This window comes from Convolutriloba macropyga, chromosome 4 (assembly GCF_964194025.1).
Source record: "Convolutriloba macropyga chromosome 4, txConMacr16.3, whole genome shotgun sequence".
Classification (NCBI taxonomy): Eukaryota; Metazoa; Xenacoelomorpha; order Acoela; family Convolutidae; genus Convolutriloba; species Convolutriloba macropyga.
Window position 1 is genome coordinate 37,136,015 of NC_134471.1, and position 20,967 is coordinate 37,156,981.

The 20,967-nt window shown below is 37.5% G+C and overlaps 1 protein-coding gene and 1 long non-coding RNA gene across 6 annotated transcripts in view; both read left to right on the forward strand.

The window, feature by feature from the left end:
* Positions 1-20,967, forward strand: part of LOC142337650 (uncharacterized) — a 224,756-nt gene that overhangs the window by 125,475 nt on the left and 78,314 nt on the right. For all 5 annotated transcript variants that reach the window (XM_075387045.1, XM_075387041.1, XM_075387044.1 and 2 more), the window contains one exon: positions 15,527-15,797. In XM_075387045.1, coding sequence (XP_075243160.1) covers positions 15,527-15,797 — 271 coding nt within the window. The remainder of the gene's footprint in view (positions 1-15,526; positions 15,798-20,967) is intronic.
* LOC142338418 (uncharacterized) lies at positions 6,292-9,423 on the forward strand. The gene is made up of 2 exons (XR_012758976.1): positions 6,292-8,908; positions 9,167-9,423. It is a non-coding gene; the product is annotated as an uncharacterized LOC142338418 (long non-coding RNA).

Genomic DNA, 20,967 nt, shown 5'->3' on the forward strand with positions numbered 1-20,967 from the left:
CCGTAGGAAACGATTCCAAAAGTGAGTTGCAATTTGTTGTGATGAACGACAACTTTTTGAAAGATTCTTCTCTTTACCAATGAAGACGCAAGGAGACAAGTTAACGGATGAACGACCACAATCTGAGACGAATTTGTTGGGTTTTCCTCTGCGGCTAACAAAACGCCTGATGCAGTTGATTGTAGAGTCTGTTGTGAGATCATTCGAAACTTCAAGATGTACTGCTCTAACAACAAGACAGGTGAAGAGCAAAATATATCGGCTAGATAACCTGCCATTGTTTTTAACAGGAAAGGGTCCTATGAAATCGAGACCAGTTGTTTCAAAGACAAACTGATTTTTCTTGGGTAATATGTCCTCGGGTAAATCAGCCATCTGGGGGTGCTAACATCTTGCAGCATTCTACGACATGGCAAACAGTGGCGTATAGTCTGTTTAACAACTGTTCTACAGCGAAGTATCCAATAGTATTCCATGAGAGTGTTTCTAGTCTGCTCGGGACCACAATGACAATTAATTTCGTGTGTGTGTTGTATCAGCAGTTTAACTGCAGCATTGTTACCGTCAAGTATTATGAGATGACGAGCGGTCATCAAAAGACTTGCTTTTGTCAAGCGACCACGTGCTCTTATTAGGTTATTCTTGTCTAGGAAAGGTGATAGTGCTTTCAATCTGGTAGTACCAGAGACCTCAAGTCTTTTTTTCAACAACATGTATTCTGATTGAAAATCTTGTTTTTGAATATTGTGCATAACGTGCAGATAAGCTCTAATGTAATGTGCTAACTTCATTTCTGCGTTGCGTTTCCTACATTTGTCCGCAAAAAGAATACAGACTGCTATCACACGTATTATTTTGTTCCAACTGCTAAATCTTGTTGCGTCGACAATGTTTGATACAGTTGAGTTTACTGAAGAAAACGAAACAACCTTTACTTGTTGAGCATGCAAAATTTCCTGTTTTGGCCACTCAGATCTTTTTTGACTCAAAAATGACGGTCCTGAAATCCATCGAGATTTTGATGTCATTTGCTCAACGCTATATCCTCGAGTTCCGTCATCTGCAGGGTTAGCTTTGGATGAAACGTACTTCCAATCGAAAGCGGAGGAGACATCTAGAATTTTGGCTATTCGATTTGCAACAAATATTCTATGGCGCATTTCAGGTGTTCTCAGCTAGTACAGGACTGTAGTGCTGTCAGACCAAAAAACACAATCTGAATACTCTATATCTTGTTCTTCTTTTATAAACTGGGCTAGTTGGGCTCCATATACAGCGGCTTGCAATTCCAGATTGGGGATTGTCATCCTTTTTATTGGGGCTACACGAGCCTTGCCCATAACAAATTTAACGGAGATCGATCGATCCGAGTACTCAATTCGCATGTACGAGACGGCAGATAGAGCGTATTCCGAAGCGTCAGTAAAGGTATGAAGCTCTATTTAGCTAATAGTTTTATCTAGGAAATAATTCCTAGGAATTTCGATGTCCTTAAATGCCGGAATTTCTTCCCTTAAACTACTGAAATCCTGGATGTTATCGAGTAAAAGGGGTTTGTCCCATTTTGGACCATGGTTCCAGGCGGCTTGTAAAATTTTTCGTAGACGAATTGTTAGAGGCGCTATGAACCCAAGGGGATCAAACAAAGACGCCACCAACTTGAGTAATACTCTTTGAGTTACGTTGCCTGAAATCTGGATTTTTTGAAGTAATTTACTTTCAATGACAAAGCAGTCTAATGCTGCGTTCCATGGTAAGCCAAGTACCTTTTGGTACTGAGGGAGAGCGTTGTCTGGATGTAACCTTATTTTGGGTTCTATTGAATTTAGAAACTCAGGACTGCTTGAATTCCATTTGGTCAGGTTGAAACCTCCCTTAGAAAGAACTTTTCTCATTCCTTGCAGTATTTTTTCAGCATCTTCGAGTGAATTTGTGGAAACATAGAGATCATCCATGTAAATGTTGCGTTCTACATATTTGAGAGCATCTGGAAACTGTTCTTCGTTGTCACGAGCAGTTTTTCGCAAAGCATATGAGGCGATGCATGGTGAGTCTGTGGCTCCAAAAATGTGACTGGTGTACTCGTAAGTTTCAATACGACCATCATTGTTCCAAAGGAAGCGTAGGAATTTTCTGTCTTCGGGAGCTACCTTAACCTGCATGAACATTTGTTCAATATCAGCGGAAAGCGCTAATTTGTTCTCTCGGAATCTCAAAATTACACCGGTAAGATTGCTCAGCAAGTCTGGACCTTTCAGAAGATTAGAATTTAAGGACTGACCTTGAAACACACTTGATGCATTAGCGACACGGCGTACTTTTCCAGGTTTGTTCTCATTAGTCACGGGGTGATGAGGAAGGAACGAAGTCTTTTCATCTGGTTGTTCTTTGATTTGATTAATTTTTTCTGACATAGCCGTTCTGCAAGTCTTTCTCAAGCGTTTCCTCGTATTTTTGCTTCAATTCTGGATTATTTGAAAGTTTATTGTTGAGCTGATGAAGTTTTTTCTCCGCAAGCCATCTGTTATTTGGGAGATTGGCGTTCTCTTTCCAGAGAAGTCCAACTTCATAATGACCATTGACGAGTTTAGTGGTTTTTTCCAAAATATCAAGGGCTCTTTTGTCATTTTTAGACATTGCTTTCTTGGATGAAGCTATGCCTAAGTTTTCAATTTTCATCCAATCGGAGACCAACTTGAACATACTGATGTCCATATTAGGATGGCTGTTTAGCTGCTTGAATTGAACTGGATTGCAATCATCTGGGATTAAGTCAGTTTTTCCAGCGCATGTCCAACCAAGTTGGGTTTCAACTCCCCATGGTGTTCTCTTGGGTCCTTTAACTATGTTTGTAGTGTATCAGATCTAGATTGTCAATTCCGAGAATGATGGAAACATTATTGTCCCCTATGTCTGGGAAACAGATATGGTTGAGGTGTTCAAAGGAATCACAGAGGCGATTCAGTTTCTTTGTATCAACGGGTGACATATTGAGATCCGGAACGGCGACGACGTCTATTTGTTCGAATAACTGTTCCCCTTGTAAGGGTCTAATTTGAAGTTTTACAGGTGCACAATTAATTTCTTTAGTCATATGATAGCCACTAATTGGCATTTTTCCAATGGTATTCATGTTTAAATTCAGATTTGTTGCAGTTGACCTCAGCAACAAGCTTTGGCAGCTACCATTGTCCAAATAAGCATAAGTATCCAAAACTTCATCGCCATTTTTGAGTTGTACAGGAACAACGGCTACCTGTCCTGTTCCTTGTAAATTTAAAGTTTTCACATTAGACTTTTTTGAACCTGAATTAATAGCGAAGCTATCGTGCAATAGAGTGTGGTGTTTCATACCGCAATTGTGGCTACGGCAAACGTTTTTGGAAGTGCACTTTTCTACGTGATGGTTTCCAAAACAGTTGAAACATAATCTAAGTTTTCTTATGTGCTCTCTGCGAATGCTTGCTGGGAGAGCTTGGAGGTGGGTACATTTGTATAGAAACTGGCAACTTTCATTGCTTGGGCAAAGTATCACAGGGGGTTGCCTGCCTTCAACTGTCAAGTTCCTGCTAGAACTGCTATTTGACTGTTTATATTGATTAGTTTTCCATCCACTTGTAGCTGATGTGTAGTTTTGTACACTCGGAGAAATTTTCCAGGACAATTTTGCGTGGCTTGAGTGAAAAGTTTGGAGGCTAGAGTTTAAATCTCGACACGCTTTGGAGTAGTTCAGAAGCCAGTCAGAAAGTATCTGTAGAGATGGTTGCTGGAAGTCCTTTTCTAACACAATTTTGCTCCACTCAAGACGTACGGGATTGGGCAATTTTGCTAGCGCCACATTTAGGTTGGTAGTTGAATGAAGGTCGTGAACGAATCCTAATTGCTGAAAGGTATCCACCATTGTCAAAAGAAAAGAAGAGAAGTGTGTGTAGCTCTCTGGATGGGATAAATTGGGTGATTTGAATCTATTCAGTTTCTCAAGGAAAGCGTTTACAATTCGCTTTGGATTCCCAAAGTGTTCTTGAAGGCGATGAAGTGCTGAAGCGTATAAGTCACCGTTGCAACCATAGCCGTCGACGAGGGCTTTCGCCTCACCTGTTAATAGTGATTGTAGGTGAATCATTTTTTCAGAAGATGTCATTGGTGCTCTGTCAATAGTAGCTTGAAAAATGCTGTACCATTTCATCCAGCTTATTGGATCACCATCAAAATGGTCCGCATGTAACTTGGGTACGGATTTTTGAAAGCAAGTAGACATTGAGGCACTGTGTATAGGAGCAAATGGCATCTGCGTAACTGATGTGTTAGGAATATTACTGAAGCTTGGCTGTGTTATTGGAAAAGAGTTATTTTGTCCAAGTGAGTTGCTATCAGTTGAGGGAATTCCGCAAGGAAAAGTTGAGAACGATTGCTGAGATGCACTGCAGGTTGCAGCTGACATCTTACAATTTGAGGTGTATGAGGTGTTGTTGACAGGTAGAGTTGTACCACCGGGTGCAGTATAACCATAACTGACAAAACGCGAACTCGCAGCGGGCGCTGACGTATTGCTTTGAGTGGTGTGATCAGTCGAAAGAGTGTCGTCAGAGACAAAATGAGTCCGGCGTTGTTGTAAATGTGACAAGGTGTTGTCATGCGTTTCTATGTTCTCATTGGAGTTCAAGGATAATCCACCAGATGAGGTTTGCTGGAGAGGCCTCTTTGTCTCTTTAACGTGTTTTGGGAATAGTGTCAGAGTCTGTTTTATTTCTATCTTCAAACGACTGTGTTCTCTGGACATAATATCTTGTTCATCAGGCTCCAAGCCACTGATTAGGTCAATTACAACTGGTTCAAGCTTCTGCTGCATTTCCCTAATTTCATTAACTGTTTCCTCTAAAGTTTCGATATCTTCTGAGGACTCTATAGCAGCGATCAGGTAGTCAGTATGTAGTTTGATGTCATTTTCGATCATAAGTTTAGAGGTTTCCAAACGCTTCTGTTCATTTGACTTGGTTGCTGTTGAGGTACCAATGGATTGTTGAGTTAACATTGCTCCATCTGGGGAATCGGATGAACTGGTACTCATTTTGGGCACTGTATTGTTTGAGGTTGACCGCGTCTCAACCATTAATGAGAAGTCAGAGTAGTTCAGACAAACCGAGTAAAATCAGGAATGTTTGGTGGAAACAGTGGTAGTTTTTACCGCCAGAACCTACTGAAACCTATCGATATCAATGCCCTACGAGTGTTAGAACCAACCAATACTTACCAAATTCCAATACCTACCGAAAACCGGAACCTACCAATACCTACCAAAACAATACCTACCAAATACCGAAGCCTACCAATACCTACTAAAAACCGGAATCTACCAATGCTTACCAAAACCAATACCTACCAAATACCTGAGCCTACCTATACCTACCAAAAGCCGTAAACTACCAATACCTAAAACAAATACCTACCAACTACCGGAGCCTACCAATACCTACCAAAGGCCGGAATTACCAATACCTACCAAAAACCTGAGCCTACCTATACCTACCAAAAGCCGTAAACTACCAATACCTACTAAAACAAATACCTACCAACTACCGGAGCCTACCAATACCTACCAAAGGCCGGAACCTACCAATACTTACCGAAAGTCGGAATTTATCAATACGGCCGACCAGAAGGGGTCCTTGGGTCCTTGGGGCGGGTAAAACCCCCAAAAAGACCGGAAAGAAGGCGAGGGGTTGGGGAGACGACCAACCAGAAGGGTGTGTTCGGGGCGGGTAAAACCCCAAAAGAACCGAAAAGCAATTTGGGGGTTGGGGAAACGACCAACCAAAAGGGGGTCCTCGGGGTGGGTAAAACCCCAGAAGAACTGAAAACCAAGTGGGGGGTTGGGGAAGCGACCAACCAGAAGGGGGTCCTCGGGGTGGGTAAAACCCCAGAAGAACCGAAAAGCAAGTGGGGGGGGGGTTAGGGAAACGACCAACCAGAAGGGGGTCCTCGGGGTGGGTAAAACCCCAGAAGAACCGAAAAGCAAGTGGGGGGGTTGGGGGAGCGACCAACCAGAAGGGGGTCCTCGGGGTGGGTAAAACCCCAGAAGAACCGAAAAGCAAGTGGGGGGTTGGGGAAACGACCAACCAGAAGGGGGTCCTCGGGGTGGGTAAAACCCCAGAAGAACCGAAAAGCAAGTGGGGGGTTGGGGAAACGACCAACCAGAAGGGGGTCCTCGGGGTGGCCAAAAATGTTAATGAATGGTTTTGGGATTGGGGGGGATGCTTAGGACTATTTTGATTGTGTATTATTAAAGTAAAATTAAATTTGTTTCGTTTTGTTTCGCTTGTTTGTTGCTATAAAAGGTTTTTGAGAAGTCGACTACTTCCGTCAGGTTTTGACAATAATTGTTGTGATATGCCGGGCTTTGTTAACGAGAAGTCACAGTGTCCTTGACAGCTTTCGTAGCCCCTTGTGTAGATAAACACCAATCTTAATATCATGCTGTTTTTGACAGGACTACATACCAGCAATGCATTAAAACGATGTTTTACTGATTCCCGTCGGGCTCGCTTACTTTTCCATAAAACATAACCTAATTACTTTCTTTCCCAATTCGATCAAAACAAAGTGAGTTTCGAAAAAAGGCACAAAGAAACAGACCAAAACAACAAGAGGACCACGAGAGCCCAAAACCATTCCTGACCAACCCTACGGACAGAAAAAGTATATCGAAAACATCGAGAAAACCAAATTCATGAAAAACATCAAATTTGGTAACATATAATTTTTTAAAATTGTTTCTCTTGCATTTACTGTTCGCGATCGCACATTATGTGGATTTACTATTTTTTCTGCCAATAATCAGGAGGCTGGGGTTAAGTCCACAACTCCGCTTTTTTAAAGAGCCTTGTATGAAGCTTCAGCTTTTGATTGGTTGATAAATGGAGACGGAAAAAATTTGCACGGAGTAAAATTTCATAAATTCTGTTGTTAGTACTACCACTCCACTGCTCAATTGATATATCACTATCAAATAACTGATAATTGAACTTAGAACGCAGAATTCAGAACGTATTGCCCCGAACCACTAACTCGGAAAACTTTAGCAAAATTTTGAATCGAATTACACTGAGTAAACAATTAGCTCGCCAGCTCACAGTAACATCGAGAAACCTAGCAGCAGCGCTGAAGGACTAGGAGATGCAAAAATATAAATCGTTCCCACAGCGCTTGTCCGCCCGAATTGTCCCTTAAAAAAATCTGAGAGCTTGTCGGAAAGTGGTAGTAATCTCGAATTTGCGAAGATTTTGTGTCGGTGTTTTTTGCGCTGTCAATATTCTCCTCTATAGAAATTGCACTGATTAATCGAGTTTTACTATTTTCCACTACCCTAACCTTTCAGACGCGAAGGATGCGTATAGCGAGTTTGTTGAATAGTGTTTTACTAACCGTCTCGGACAGCTATTATTTTAATAGCACGCTCAGTGCAATTTATTGAGCAATTGTGGAGCTATCATAGTAAAAACAATAATATGCTTCTTAAACGATTGTGTGGAAGCATTCTTTGTTATTTAGGCTTTGATTGAAATTGCCATTATTTTTCGTTCGCTAGTCTTGATGAAAATTTTATCGATAAAAATTTTTTAAAATGATTCTATGATCTTATAAACGTCCACCATTTGTTGGCCATGAATTAATGATTAACTTTAATTTACATTGATTTAAAACATCTGCCTCATTGCGAGACGTATCCCTCATATGTGAGAATTTCAAGTGTATTTTCATGTATGCTTTATTCCCCAAGTGATGAAAGCTTTCTTTCCTACCGTAAGGAATAAACAATATTTTCGTATTGACATCTATAATTTATACAGTTTTTCCTTTTGTCTGGTGTAGACTTCTTTCGCTTTCGTGGATGCAGTTTTCTTTTTCTTAGGAGAAATCCGCTTTACCATACTTTTTTTTGTAGTTATTTTGTTATGCTTAGTTTCAAAAAGTGTCCTGTTGTTGTTTCTGATCATTCTGACTTGTTTACCAACAATGCTGAGCTTTAAAAGTATCGCATCCGTTCCAACTCAAACATCGTTTACTGTGCTGAAAGTTAATGCAAATTTACCGCTGTAATTTTAGCAGATTTTCTTTATGTTGTTTGCTGTGTAAAGAACTGTGATAAGAATAAGCAGCTGTGCAAATTGTTTGAAATGAATTAGAACAAAGTGAACATCAATTTTTTACATGTTTCGAGCTATGGGTTCATAAATAATATTTCCCTAATTGGCTTTGAACGTGGGCAGTAAAATATCAAAGTTAGCTTCCACTTGTGAATTTTCGTCTAATAATGTTTGATACTTTCGGATAAGAACAATCTTGCTTCCATTCTGTTTTATGGATCACTTCAAAAAAGCAAAGCATTCGAGATATCAATGCAGGTCAAGTAACATGACCGGCAACGCGAATTTACCACTGCCGCCGAAAAAAGTGCAGTTCATGTTTTCTCCACTATCATCCAAATCCAATCAAGCGATTCTCAATCGCCAAGAGCCGACAATTTTAACACGAAGTCAGACGCAATCCTCGTTGGATACGAATTATAATGCAATTATTCGTTCGAATACTTCGTTGAACACTTTGAGAAATCACGTGAACAATCTTAAATATTTAAAGGTGTCTAAAACGGTTCAGCTGAACGAAAGACCACCAAACAGGTTTTCAGATGCTGCGTATGAGAGGAAGAAAAGAAGAGCGCACACTGCTACTGTTTTTGCAGAAAATGAAGAACAACAGGAACAATTTGATACGAAAACCGGCTTATGTAGATATTCTGGACTTGAAAAACGAAGGATTTGTTCTGCAGGTACTGCGCGATATTGTTCAGCAGAGTCGAGGAACTTTTCAAGATTGTCGCGGACAGATGAGTTGGCGTTGAGACCCACAGGCAAAATTATTATACAATTCCTTCTGAATTTTAGTGCCATTTGGTTTTTCGATTCAGAAATTGTACGATTGTGAACCAGAAAAAGAGGAAAAATAACAGATTCTTATAATGTTGCTCTTTCTTGTGAAAGTACTCTGAGGTATAATTAACTAACTGTAGATGCGTGCACTTAAAAATACTTAAGGAAAATATGACGCTATTTAAGGAAAACACTTGGGTTTGAGCTCATTATGATAATTTTGCATCACTATAAATTAGCGCGAGTTAGCTCCGCTGGTGTGAATGGGAGTAGGATGGAGATCAACATCAATTTCCCTCCGGTGGTTTTGGCGCCCCAAAGCAGTCCCAGAAGCACAACATCAGTTGACGAATACATAGACAGCCCTTTATCCAGTGCTAAACCATCGCACCGAAGCACTTTGCTCTAGTTTCTCAATCTATAAAACATAAAAACATTTGATGTAATTCTTAATGCTGTTTTGATTTTTTGATAAATAAATTTTGACAGACCTTGACTTTTGAAAAATAGCACAGTTAATCACAGAAAACTGCGAGTTAAAATAATGGCATTTTTGCTACAACTATTCTCGGTCAACTGGACAATGTGAGCTGGTAAAACTTCCTACTTGCTAAGTTTGTTCTTTTTAAGAAAGCAAAAAAAAATTAGCATCTTTTATTATAGCTGCGAAGCTGTAAGCTGAGCGAAGCTATAATGCGGTGCTCTTGGTTTTTTTTGTTTCGTCGTCTGACGCTCTTTTTTCGTTTTACATTTGTTCACACAGCAAAGCTGAAAAAGTCAAATTTTCTGAATGACTTCTTCCTCTCACTAACGGCATTTGCGCGCGTGACGTCATTTCTCACTCGCTTTAGCAAAAGTTTTTAGGTTATTTGCGTGATTAGATTTACGTGACTTACCTCACTCAATAAAATGACTTTTGCACTTTAAAACTTAAGTTTAATTTGAATTTGTTTAAGGTCAAAGGAACTCCTATGTGCAGGCAGTAAAGGTCCCTAATAAGAGGCTTCTGCGGAATGAATTTTAACAAGCTTTATTAATTTATCGCTGAATGTTTTTTACCTAGTTTTTTTGAGCGGCGTCAATTTTTTTTTTCAAATTAGATCTGTATTTGTTTCTATCTCTATGGCACGCAGGTCTATTCTTTCGCAGCTATTCCGGCAATCTGCCGGCTATGTTTCCAATATTCGGTCATTAATTGCTCTCGACTGAAGCTTGAAGCATTTACTGTATTTATGTCTCCTTTGTAAGCAAAATATTTGCTTGAACGTTTTTGAATTTGTGAGTGGCTCTTATTAATTGCTCTCAAACGAAATTTGTAGCAATTATATTAGTCCTGTCGGTCTTTTTAAAGCAATTTTTCCCTTGACTGATTTTTCATCTGACCCATTTGACCTTTCGTCCTCAAAAACGGGATAAACAGTTGGCGCCCAGTGGGCATTAACTGCCCTTAGAGTCTTTCAGCTCACTAGGCTCCAAGTATGCGTTTCACAGAAACTGTTTTGGAGACATAATTATGGTGTGAAGAGCGGTTCTTAGAGCCCCCCCCCGGTGCATCTCCCCTCCCCCGCTGCTCACTAAATCGTGGCTAGCTACTGTCGAATCAACCGCTCGCTGGTCGTTTAAGAGGAATTCGCCTGACGTTAATTGGTTATCTTCACGATTAACTTTTCCCTTCGCCAGTTAAAGCTCGCTGGAATGGAATCCTAGCCGCCCTCGTCAGCCGTTCGAGAGCCATTGTGCCGACTTTTTTAGCGTGTTTAATAACCGGCAAACGGCAATATTACACTCGTAATTATTTTACTATGTTAAAATTTTACGCTTTACTTAATTTTGCCGCAATTTCAGCTGAAAATCTTGATAATATGCTTAAATGTTTTTTGCCAATCGTTTTTATTGGAGTGAATTGAATTTAAAGGCAGGTTTTGAAATGCGTCTAAAGTTTAGAGGAATTTGAGTGTTTATTAAAGTTGGAGAGGAGCGAATAGAGTGCTTTTCTTGTTCATACTGCTTTTCAAGCAGTTTTGTTTAAGACGTTTGGCGTGGTTCTGGTAATAATTGTTGCCTTGTTCTCATAATATTTTACTGGTGTTTGACTAATAGAGCCCACGTCAACCTCTCAACGGTTGTTATGTTGGCGCTCTTTTTTGTTCGCTTTACCTTTTTTTTCGTTTTACACAAGTCACTACGTTCAGTTTTGACTTCTGGGGTAACCAATTTCTCGCTGTTTCAAATAAGTGGAATTTAAATTCAATCAATAAATATATAAAAATTTGATCAAGGTCAAAATGCAAAATCAAAAGAAACTGCATAGACCAATAAAGTCAGTGCACTAAGTCATATTGAAAGAATTGTTGCATTAAGTTATCTAAATTCTTTGGAGTATAGTGACAATTGGTTTTAGTATTAAGCTTATTTTCCTCCATCATAGAAGCTGAATTCATAATAAAAATTGAATCTAATGACACCAAATTAGAATATTTTTTGGCACAGAATAATTAGGCAATGGGCAATTACTGGCTTTTTTCTTTAACTGGTTCAATCCTTTTGTTGGTTAGTGCGGTCAATGACGGCAATATGCAGGAAATGTTATTTCAATCCCAATCGGGATTATGGGTATCAATGGTGGCTATTTGCGGCAATCTGACTGGTATGTTTTATTTCTATGCTTATGTAACTGTATGATTGCTCTGATAACAAAGGTTGTACCTTTTTTGTTTTCCTCTTGCGAGACTTTTTGCTGTTCAATTTTATAAATCTGCGGATAGGGGAAAATAGCTTTGATTCAACATTTAAGAACCTAAACTCAATTGTGCGCACTAAAGTTGCGTTTTTGCGCTTTTGTTCCAGAACTTTAGACTTTTTGAGGTAGATTTTTGCTCCCATTTTAGCTGCATCACCTGTAATTTAAATTTCCCGTCTGTATTAATGCGCTGTCTTGCCTTGAGATATGTTTGCACATGTTCATGGTTTTTGAAGTCAAATTGGAGAAGTAATTTTGGTCACGCCCAAACAGGAAATGGTGCAAAAAAGCGAGAGGTTTTGCGGCGTTTTCATTCCAATTCAAAGTAGATTCAGAAAACAGTGTTTGAATAAAAATTTGCTTTCTCTCTTGTGTTTTGTTCATATGCGTCAATTTGACTGTGATTTTTTTCCTTTTTTAGGTTTATTTCTAAGTAGTTTTCTCAGTCCATTTATTGTCCATTATAGATGCAGTCTTTTGTTTAGTCAATGACCATTCTTTGAATTGTGCCCGGGCGTATCCTGTCATTTTTTATTCGCTTCACATTTGTATCACATTTTTATTGTTTTTAAGTCAAGATTTTCAGTGCTCTCATAGTTCTTCTAGAATGTAAATTGGATAAGCTGTCACTGTGCCATCACTATTTGTTCTTCTTTTTACAATACCAGGCCAATTGCAGTCGAGTATTCGAATTTGAAATCTATTTGGGATAGTTTTTTATTTTATGAAGCTTTCTTTTCGCTTCAAACTTAGAAGCTTATTTGCCTATTTTTTGGAATAGTATAGTTTCTTGGAACGTGTGAGATCAATTTGTTTGTCAACTATTATCCGCTTCGTGCTTTTCTTGTTGTGTTATAATTGCCGTGCATCGAAGTTAGTAGTTTTGTTTTCCTAGACATGCGATTGTCCATCTATCGTGTTTTGTCTATCGTTTTACTTTGAATCCCTGAACTGCTGCTTAGTTGTTAGTTGCGTGAGCTTTTTAACCTGCTATTATTGGCCTCCTATTGTTTATTATCAACTTATCAATGCAAATTTTTTGCTGCTACTCTCTATTCTACCTGAAATATTTTGAACCTCCTTTCTCTTGGCTGTGTCCTTTTTGCACAACTGGCATTTAAAGAGCACTTACTCAAGGAGTACAAAATGAATGCAATCAAACACTTTGCTTAACGCTGTTTAATTGCTCTCTAACGAAATTTGTATCATTTTTATTGGTCTTGCTGTCTTCGGTATGCGATTTTTCGCTTGACCTATATTTCGTCTGACTCTTTTGAATTTTCGTCGTCAAAACGGGATAAACAGGACACGCACGGTGGGCGTTAATTACTTCTAGAGCCTTACACAAATATGAGAGCAATTTGCCCGACTTTAGTCGGTTGTTTTACTTTACTGTTCGTGTATAGATATAATGCTATTTAGTATAAGTAACGCTGAACATAGCAGTCGATATAAAATTGTGCGATTTTTTATAGTTAACAGCCGCCGTCAGGCTCTCAACGGCTATCGTTTAAGTGCTCTTCTTTTTTTATTATTCGAGGAATATTGGTTTTCTTAAGGGTTTTAATCGTACTATTTGTTCAAACGTCGTTTCGTTTGACCTAAAAGCGAACGTGATTAAAATGGTTGTATGAACGTTTTTGGAGCCTATAAATATTTTCCATACCAAAAATTTTGGCCAACTTTTAATGTTACCATTTACGTTTCTAGTAATTTGAAGGTTTGGGGTATCAAGATATCACCGTGAGTGGTGTCTTCCGTCAAATTTTGTGTTAGATTTAAACTTTTTAGTCTTTTCTTATGACCTCTAAATGATGTCGTATTTGTTTTTATGTTAACTAGTTTCAATTATGTCAATGCTCAAATCTCTCTCGTTATATGGTATACCAATTGTTTCTTATTATGGTGAGGTAAAGAATAAACGTTATAAGACAAAAGATATTCGTTTCTGGCTCTTACCTCACTCACTGTTTCTATTGAATTGATTTTTTATGCCTTCATGCTTTGAGTTAAGCAATGTAGTGAATACGGTCAAAGTCAAAAGAGCAGATTCAAAAGAAACTAGATAAATCTAAAACGCCCAGTCTTTAAATCATAGAGCATAAGGCTATCAGAATTCATTAAGCGTTTGTTAGCATTAGGATTATGCCTTATACCTTTCGTTTTTGAAGCTGAATTGAAGATAATTTTAGATTATAACCGAATATGCAGAATTTTCAGATCAAATAAGAACATTTTGACAATGAGAGAATTCTGTCAATTTCTATCTCTTAATTTTTTTTCTTTTCCAATGTGCGTCATGCGGGTCAACTGCGGCTGTTTTCTGGCTATTTGCCGGCTATGTTTTATTAATAGCCGCTCAGCGATAGCTGGGGCTATTATTGGCTTTCTCTTGGTTTTTACAATTCAAAGAATTTGAATTGTATTGGGGTGCCGTTCTTTTTTTAAGATCTGTTCACTCATTTTCATGATTTTTGAAGTCAAATTGGAGTAGTGATTTTGGTCAAGCCGAAATAGGAAATGGAGCGGCGTGAAATTTTTTATCTATTTTTGAAGTAGAGTGAGAATACGGTGTTTGAACAAAAATTCGCGTTCTAGCTAGTGGTTTTTGTTCACATGCGGCGATTTCACTTTGGTTTTTACTGTTTTTTCAATTTTTTGGATTGGATTTTTTTCTAATTGGTTCTCCCAATCCATTCATGGTTCATTCTTAATTTTGTTAGAATCAAGTTTGCTTTTCTCGCTAGAGGTTTTTTGTTCCCGCTAGAGGCATTTTTGACACTGATTTTCTGTTTTTTTTTATTTTTATCTGATTTTTTTAGAAATGGTTGTTCTAATTCACTCATAGTCCATTCTAGGTCTAGTTTTTGTTTAGTCAATGAAAACTCTTTGAACTGTAAGTCAGGACTTGTCCTGCTATGTTTTTTTATTTCGCCGTCAAGATTTTTGTGACGACCATATATGACGTCACAACTACTTCAAATCTGCTTTTTGTTCATTCGTTCATGCAATTTCAACTGCGGTGCGTTCGTGACGTCATTTTTCGCTCTTAGTGGAGCGAGTTTTTTTGTTCATTCGCGTGATTAATTTTTTGGTCACACTTGACTTACCTCACTCTCAAAAATGACTTCCTCACTTTGAAATTGTCTTTTATTTACTTTAATTCAAAGAGATAAGGTCAAATGGGTGTGTGCCACTCTAATTGAAGGATATTTGAGATTAGCTAATAGAAGTAGCAATAACTTATACAGATTTTTAATCAAAATATAACATATCAGCCTTCAATAAAAAGACGAATTTTTTTGATCTGTCTTTTACTGTTTTTCGAGACTGCAGATCTACGAAGCTATTGCGGCTATTTTCTGGCAATCTGCCAGCTATGTTTTCTTTTTTCGAAAAAGGGCCCTGAAATGCATCTTTGTGTCGTGTTATCGTTGCAATTTCAATTTATGTGATGGCAATTAACCGCAGCTTTTTTCAGCAGTATGCATTGTTTAACTGCTCTCGAGCAAAATGAAAAAAAATTGCATGACCATATTTGTTCTGGTCGACTCGCGTTAGTAATTTGATCTTTCGTCGAATGAAAAAGGATTAATTGGAAAATCCCGCGGGCTTTGTACCTCTCATGTACAGTTCGCCGAGGAAGACATATGAAAATGTGTGCCTAATTTGTTTTCATTTTCTAATCCTTGTATATCGGTCTACAACATCATTTTAATAACTCTTAAAATATGATTTAGAGCCTGCGGGTGATTTTGTAGCATCCAAACAGCTGTAGCAGACTACATTTGTTATCAACCGAATAAGGTGTACATCATCAACGCTGTTGAAATTTACCAGTTCTTATTTTTTGTTTCAGTCCAAACTGGTTCTGTGACCACGTGGCTGACTGCAAAGACAGGACAGACGAGCTGGACTGCACTTACGCTCCCCCTAAACCAGGAAAGTGTCCGCACGGAGAGTTCCAATGTGACTCCGGCTACTGTATAGACGACCAGTGGAGATGTGATGGTACCAAAGATTGCACTGATGAATCAGACGAGAGAGATTGTGAAGATTCAAATGCGACTGAAGAGTGTGACGGGTTCTCGTGTTATGCCAACAACAAACATTACTGTTTCGACCCTAATGTAAGTAAAAGATATTCATAAATAATCTTATTAATAGCCGCACAGCGATAGCTGGGGCTATTATTGGCCTTCTCTTGGTTTTTTGCAATTCAAAGAATTTGAATTGTATTGGGGCGCTGTCTTTTTTTACGACTCGAAGAGGAGTATTGGTTTTTACGACTCGAAGAGGAGTATTGGTTTTCTTAAGGTTTTTTTTTACCGGAAGTACTATTCGTTCAGACGCTGTTTTGACCTAAAAGCGAAAGTGAGAAAAATTGCCGTGTGAACTAATTTTTTCTGAGCGAGAGAAGTTTTTTGATCATGCGCCGCGTTTAGTGAATGACTTTTTGACTTTGAAAAGCAGTTTTTGACTGAATGGCACATATAGATAACCGTTTTTAGCCGTTTTTTGCTGAAGTGGCCCAGTTTTTTTGCTTGCAATTTGGTTTTTTGTGGAAATAATTTTTATTCGATGCTATATTGAAATTTCAACCTCGGAAATTGATACCACAGTGTGTTGCAGAGCCTGAAGATGCGTTTCATGTTCAAAATTGGTACATAATTCTTGATTTTTTAGTTATTTTTTTTTTGCTTTTTTTCTATTAATTTCATTATTTTTGGATCTTTTAACCGTCTTTTTGTCAAAAATCCTTTAATATGCCAACTTCTTTTTGGTAATTCATATACTCAACGCCTCTTTCTACCTCGATGTAATTTTGTTTTATAAAATTGTACATATGAGAATCCGATTTTGTTAGATTTTTTCCGATTTTTCACTTTTTATGTTTGTATTTTAGTTTTAATTACTAGAAATGGTCTTTTTGTGCAACATGGTGGACTTTAATTTTGTTTCAAAAAAAATTCAATCATTTTTTGGCGTTAAGTTTTTGAAAAATAGTTTCAAAAGTTTTTTTGACCATTTTTTTTGCAAAATGTTCCAATGTTTCGTATTTTCTCTATTTTCCATTTTTTGAGTTCTCTTCTAGAGGATAGATCTTCATATCGGATGGCTCGTTATCTTTTCTATGTCTCGAATGCTTAATAATGAAATGTATTCGTTTTTCTTGATTTTTTTAAATTTGATTTTTAACTTTCAAAAATCAAGAATGTCATTTTGCTACGGTGTTCCTTATATTGTGTCCATATTCTTCACATTCTAGTTAGTATCATTCTAGCTTTGGGCTGGCATCTACATTTATTCTTGGTATATTGATTTTGTCAGTTGTTCAAAAATTGAATGATTTCAGCTTTTACTTAGATTTTCGTCATTCCTCTGGTTTGCAATTGATTTCATTCAACATAAGGCAGTACTGAGAGTCTGCTAGCAAGACTTTTCCAAACCATACTTTTATTAGTCGTTACTGCAACTTTCTTCCGGCCTTGGTTTTAATTTAAACGATTATTTGCCTTTGAATATTCCTCTGCTGCTTATGTCTTTTCTATGATCAATTTAATTTTTGAATTAGTATGAAATCATGTTGTCTAGCGTATGTACAAGGAAGAAGTATATGCTCTTTTTTCTTAATTGCAGTGATTAGAAGTGTACTTGTAGTGTAGTGGTTTTTTGATTCCTGACTTTGAGCATTCTTTTTTTGATAAGATTTAACTTAGTTTCTAAGATTATTATCTGCCCTTTTGCTTTCGCGTTCTTTGAGATTAGAATCATGAATTAATTATTTGAGGGCAATTGATAGCCCTATCAGCTTTTTCAGCCTATTAGTATTTTGACCATGTTAAATATTTCGTACTTTTTTAACGTTAACAAACGTTTTCATTAATATAAAAATTTGCGTTTTGTTTCTCTTGGTGACAGATTTTTAAGTCACTAAATTATCCCACCCGGGAAGGTAATGAGTTAATGGTTTAATACCAATTGTAATGGCTTTCGCTGCATTTACGGTTTTGTTTGTGAAAATCTGACGCATCGAGTAGCTCCCGGATCTTTGTTTTTAAGATCTGTTCATACATTTTCATGATTTTTGAAGTCAAATTGGAGTAGTAATTATGGTCACGCCGAAACAGGAAATGGAGCGAAAAAGCGAGTAGTTTTGCGGCCTGAGTTTTTTTCGCTCTATTTTTAAAGTAAAGTGAGAAAACGGTGTTTGAACAAAATTTCGCTTTCTCGCTAGTGGTTTTTTGTTCACATGCGGCCATTTCACATGGATTTTTACTGTTTTTTCGATTTTTTGGATGGGGCTTTTTTAAATGGTTTTTCCAATTCATTAATAGCTCATTCTAGGCCTAGTTTTTTGTTCGAACTAAATTTCCATTTCTTGTTATTTGTTTTTTGTTCACATGCGGCATTTTGACAACGATTTTTTTTTCCGAATTTTTTTATCTGATTTTTTTTAGAAATGGTTTTCCCATTTCACTAATGGTTAAGTCGTTTATTGTTTAGTCAATGAAAAATCTTTGAGTTGTCCGTCAGGTCAGGACTTGTCCCGCTGTGTTTTTTATTTCGTCACGATTTTTGTTACGACCATATGACGTCACGCAACCACTTCAAATCTGCTTTTTGTTCATTCGCTCATGCAATTTCAACTGAAGTGCGTGCGTGACGTCATTATTAGCTCTTAGTGAAGCGAGGTTTTTTGTTCATTCGCGTGATTAATTTTTTGGTCACACTTGACTTACCTCACTCTCGAAAATGACTTCCTCACTTTGAAATTGACTTTTATTTACTTTAATTCAAAAAGATAAGCTCAAATGGGTGTGTGTCACTCTAACTGAAGTTTATTTGAGAGCAGCTAATAGAGGCGGCAAAAATTTATACAGATTTGTAGTCAAAATATAACATATCAGCCTTGCAATGAAAAGACAATTTTTTTGGTCTGTCTTTTTTACTGCTTTTTTGAGATCTACGAAGCTATTGCGGCTATTTTCTGACAATCTGCCAGCTATGTTTTCTTTTTTCGAGAAGGGCCCTGAAATGCATCTTTGTGTCGTGTTATCGTTGCAATTTCAATTTTTGTGATGGCAATTAACGGCAGCTTTTTTTCAGCAGTATGCATTGTTTAACTGCTCTCGAGCAAAATGAAAAAAATTGCATGAAAAAAATCTGCCAGATATGTTTGCTTTTCCTGTATCTTACTGTCCAAGGAGGTCAATCTGTCGGTGCTGAGGAGCTCAAGCTGAAGTGTTATTCTAGCTGCGAAGGTGTAAGCTGTGCGTAACTATTGAGGTGATCTTGGTTTTTGCGTTATTTCGTCGCCTGACGCTCTTTTTCGTTTTACGCAGCAAACTTGAAAAAAAGCAATTTTGTTGATCTTTTGAGGCCGCTATTTCACTGCTCTTATAGCTGCGAAACTGTAAGCTGAGCGGAGCTAAATTGTGGTGCTCTTGGTTTTTACAATTCAATGAATTTGAATTGTATTGGGGCGCTGTCTTTTTTTTAGATCTGTTCACACATTTTCATGATATTTGAAGTCAAATTGGAGTAGTGATTTTGGTCACGCCGAAATAGGATGTGGCGCAAAAACGCGAGTGGTTTTGCGGCGTTTGTGGAATTGGTTTTGCGGAATGTTTTTGCTCTAATTTTAAAGTAGAATGAGAAAACTGTGTTAGAACAAAAGTTCGCTTTCTCACTAGTGGTTTTTTGTTCACACGCGGCAATTGCACTTTGATTTGTACTGTTTTTTTTTTATTTTGTGGATCGGATTTTTTTTTCTAAATTGTTCTCTCAATGCATTCATAGTTTAATCTCACCCTAGTTTTTTGTTTGAACCAACATTTCATTTCTCTCTAGTGGTTTTTTGTTCACATGCGACATTTTTACTTTGATTTTGGAGCGAAAAAGCGAGTGGTTTTGCGGCGTGAAATTTTTTTACTCTAATTTTAAAGTAGAGCAGGAAATCTGTGCACAAATTCGCTTTCTTGCTGGTGGTTTTTTGTTCACATGCGGCAATTTCACTTTGGTTTTTACTATTTTTTTTTCGATTTTTTGGATCGGATTTTTTTCTAAATGGTTTTACCAATCCATTCATAGTTCATTCTAGGCCTATTTTTTCGTTAGAAGCAAATTTCCCTCTCCCGATAGTGGGTTTTCGTTCAGATGCGACATTTTGACAGTGATTTTCTGTTTTTTTTTTATTTTTTTGATCTGATTTTTTTTAGAAATGGTTTTCCCAGTTCACCCATAGTCCGTTCTAGGTATAATTTTATGTTTAGTCAATAAAAATTCTTTGAATTGTACGTCAGGACTTGTCCTATGTTTTTTTGTTTTGATGAGAGTGGGAGACAAAACAAAAAAGAGAAAAAACTTTGATTACGATCAGAGGAAATCTTTATCTATTATTATAGCTGCGAAGCTGTAAGCTGAGCGTAGCTATATTGCGGTGCTCTTGGTTTTTTTTGTTTCGTCGTCTGACGCCCGTTTTTTTGTTTTACATTTGTTCACACCTCAAAGCTGAAGAGTCAAATTTACTGAATGACTTCTTCCTCTCACTAACTGCTTTTGCGCGCGTGACGTCATTTCTCACTCCCTCTAAGTTTTTCGCTTCTCTATAAAAGTTTTTTGCGGGATTAGATTTTGATCATAAGTGACTTACCTCACTCAATAAAATGACTTTTGCGTTTTAAAATTCATGTTTATTTTGAATTAGTTTAAGGTCAAAGGAACTCATGTGTAATAAGGGTCCCTAATGAAAAATTTTCTGCGCAACGAATTTTAACAATTTTTTAGTTTATCGTTTTTTTACATAGCTTTTTGTGCGGCGTCGATAACCTTTTCAACTTATATCTGTATCTGTTTCCATCTCTATCATACGGCACGCAAGTCTATTCTTTCGCAGCTATTCCGGCAATTTACCGTCTTTGTTGTTACTTTTATAGACTCCTATATAATGATCAAAATGACCGTGTTAATAATAAAGCATGGCGACCAAAATAAAGCAATAAATCTAAATTTTTTGAAAAGGACTTATTAGTTTGAAATCGTTTTAGTCTTTAAAAAAGGTTATTCACTGCTTCAAATCAATTTTGTATCTGTTGATATCTATATTCTACGTCACGTAAGTTGCAGCTATTTCGGAAATCTGCCGGCTATGTTCCTTGATTTTTCAAAGACTACTCTTTTCTGGGAAACGGCGTTCAGCAAATAAAATGTCATAAAGTAAATAATAACGTACGTAAATGTGAAAAATGCAAAAAAACAGGAGAAATACCAAAAAACAGAAAATAAATAATCGGAAAG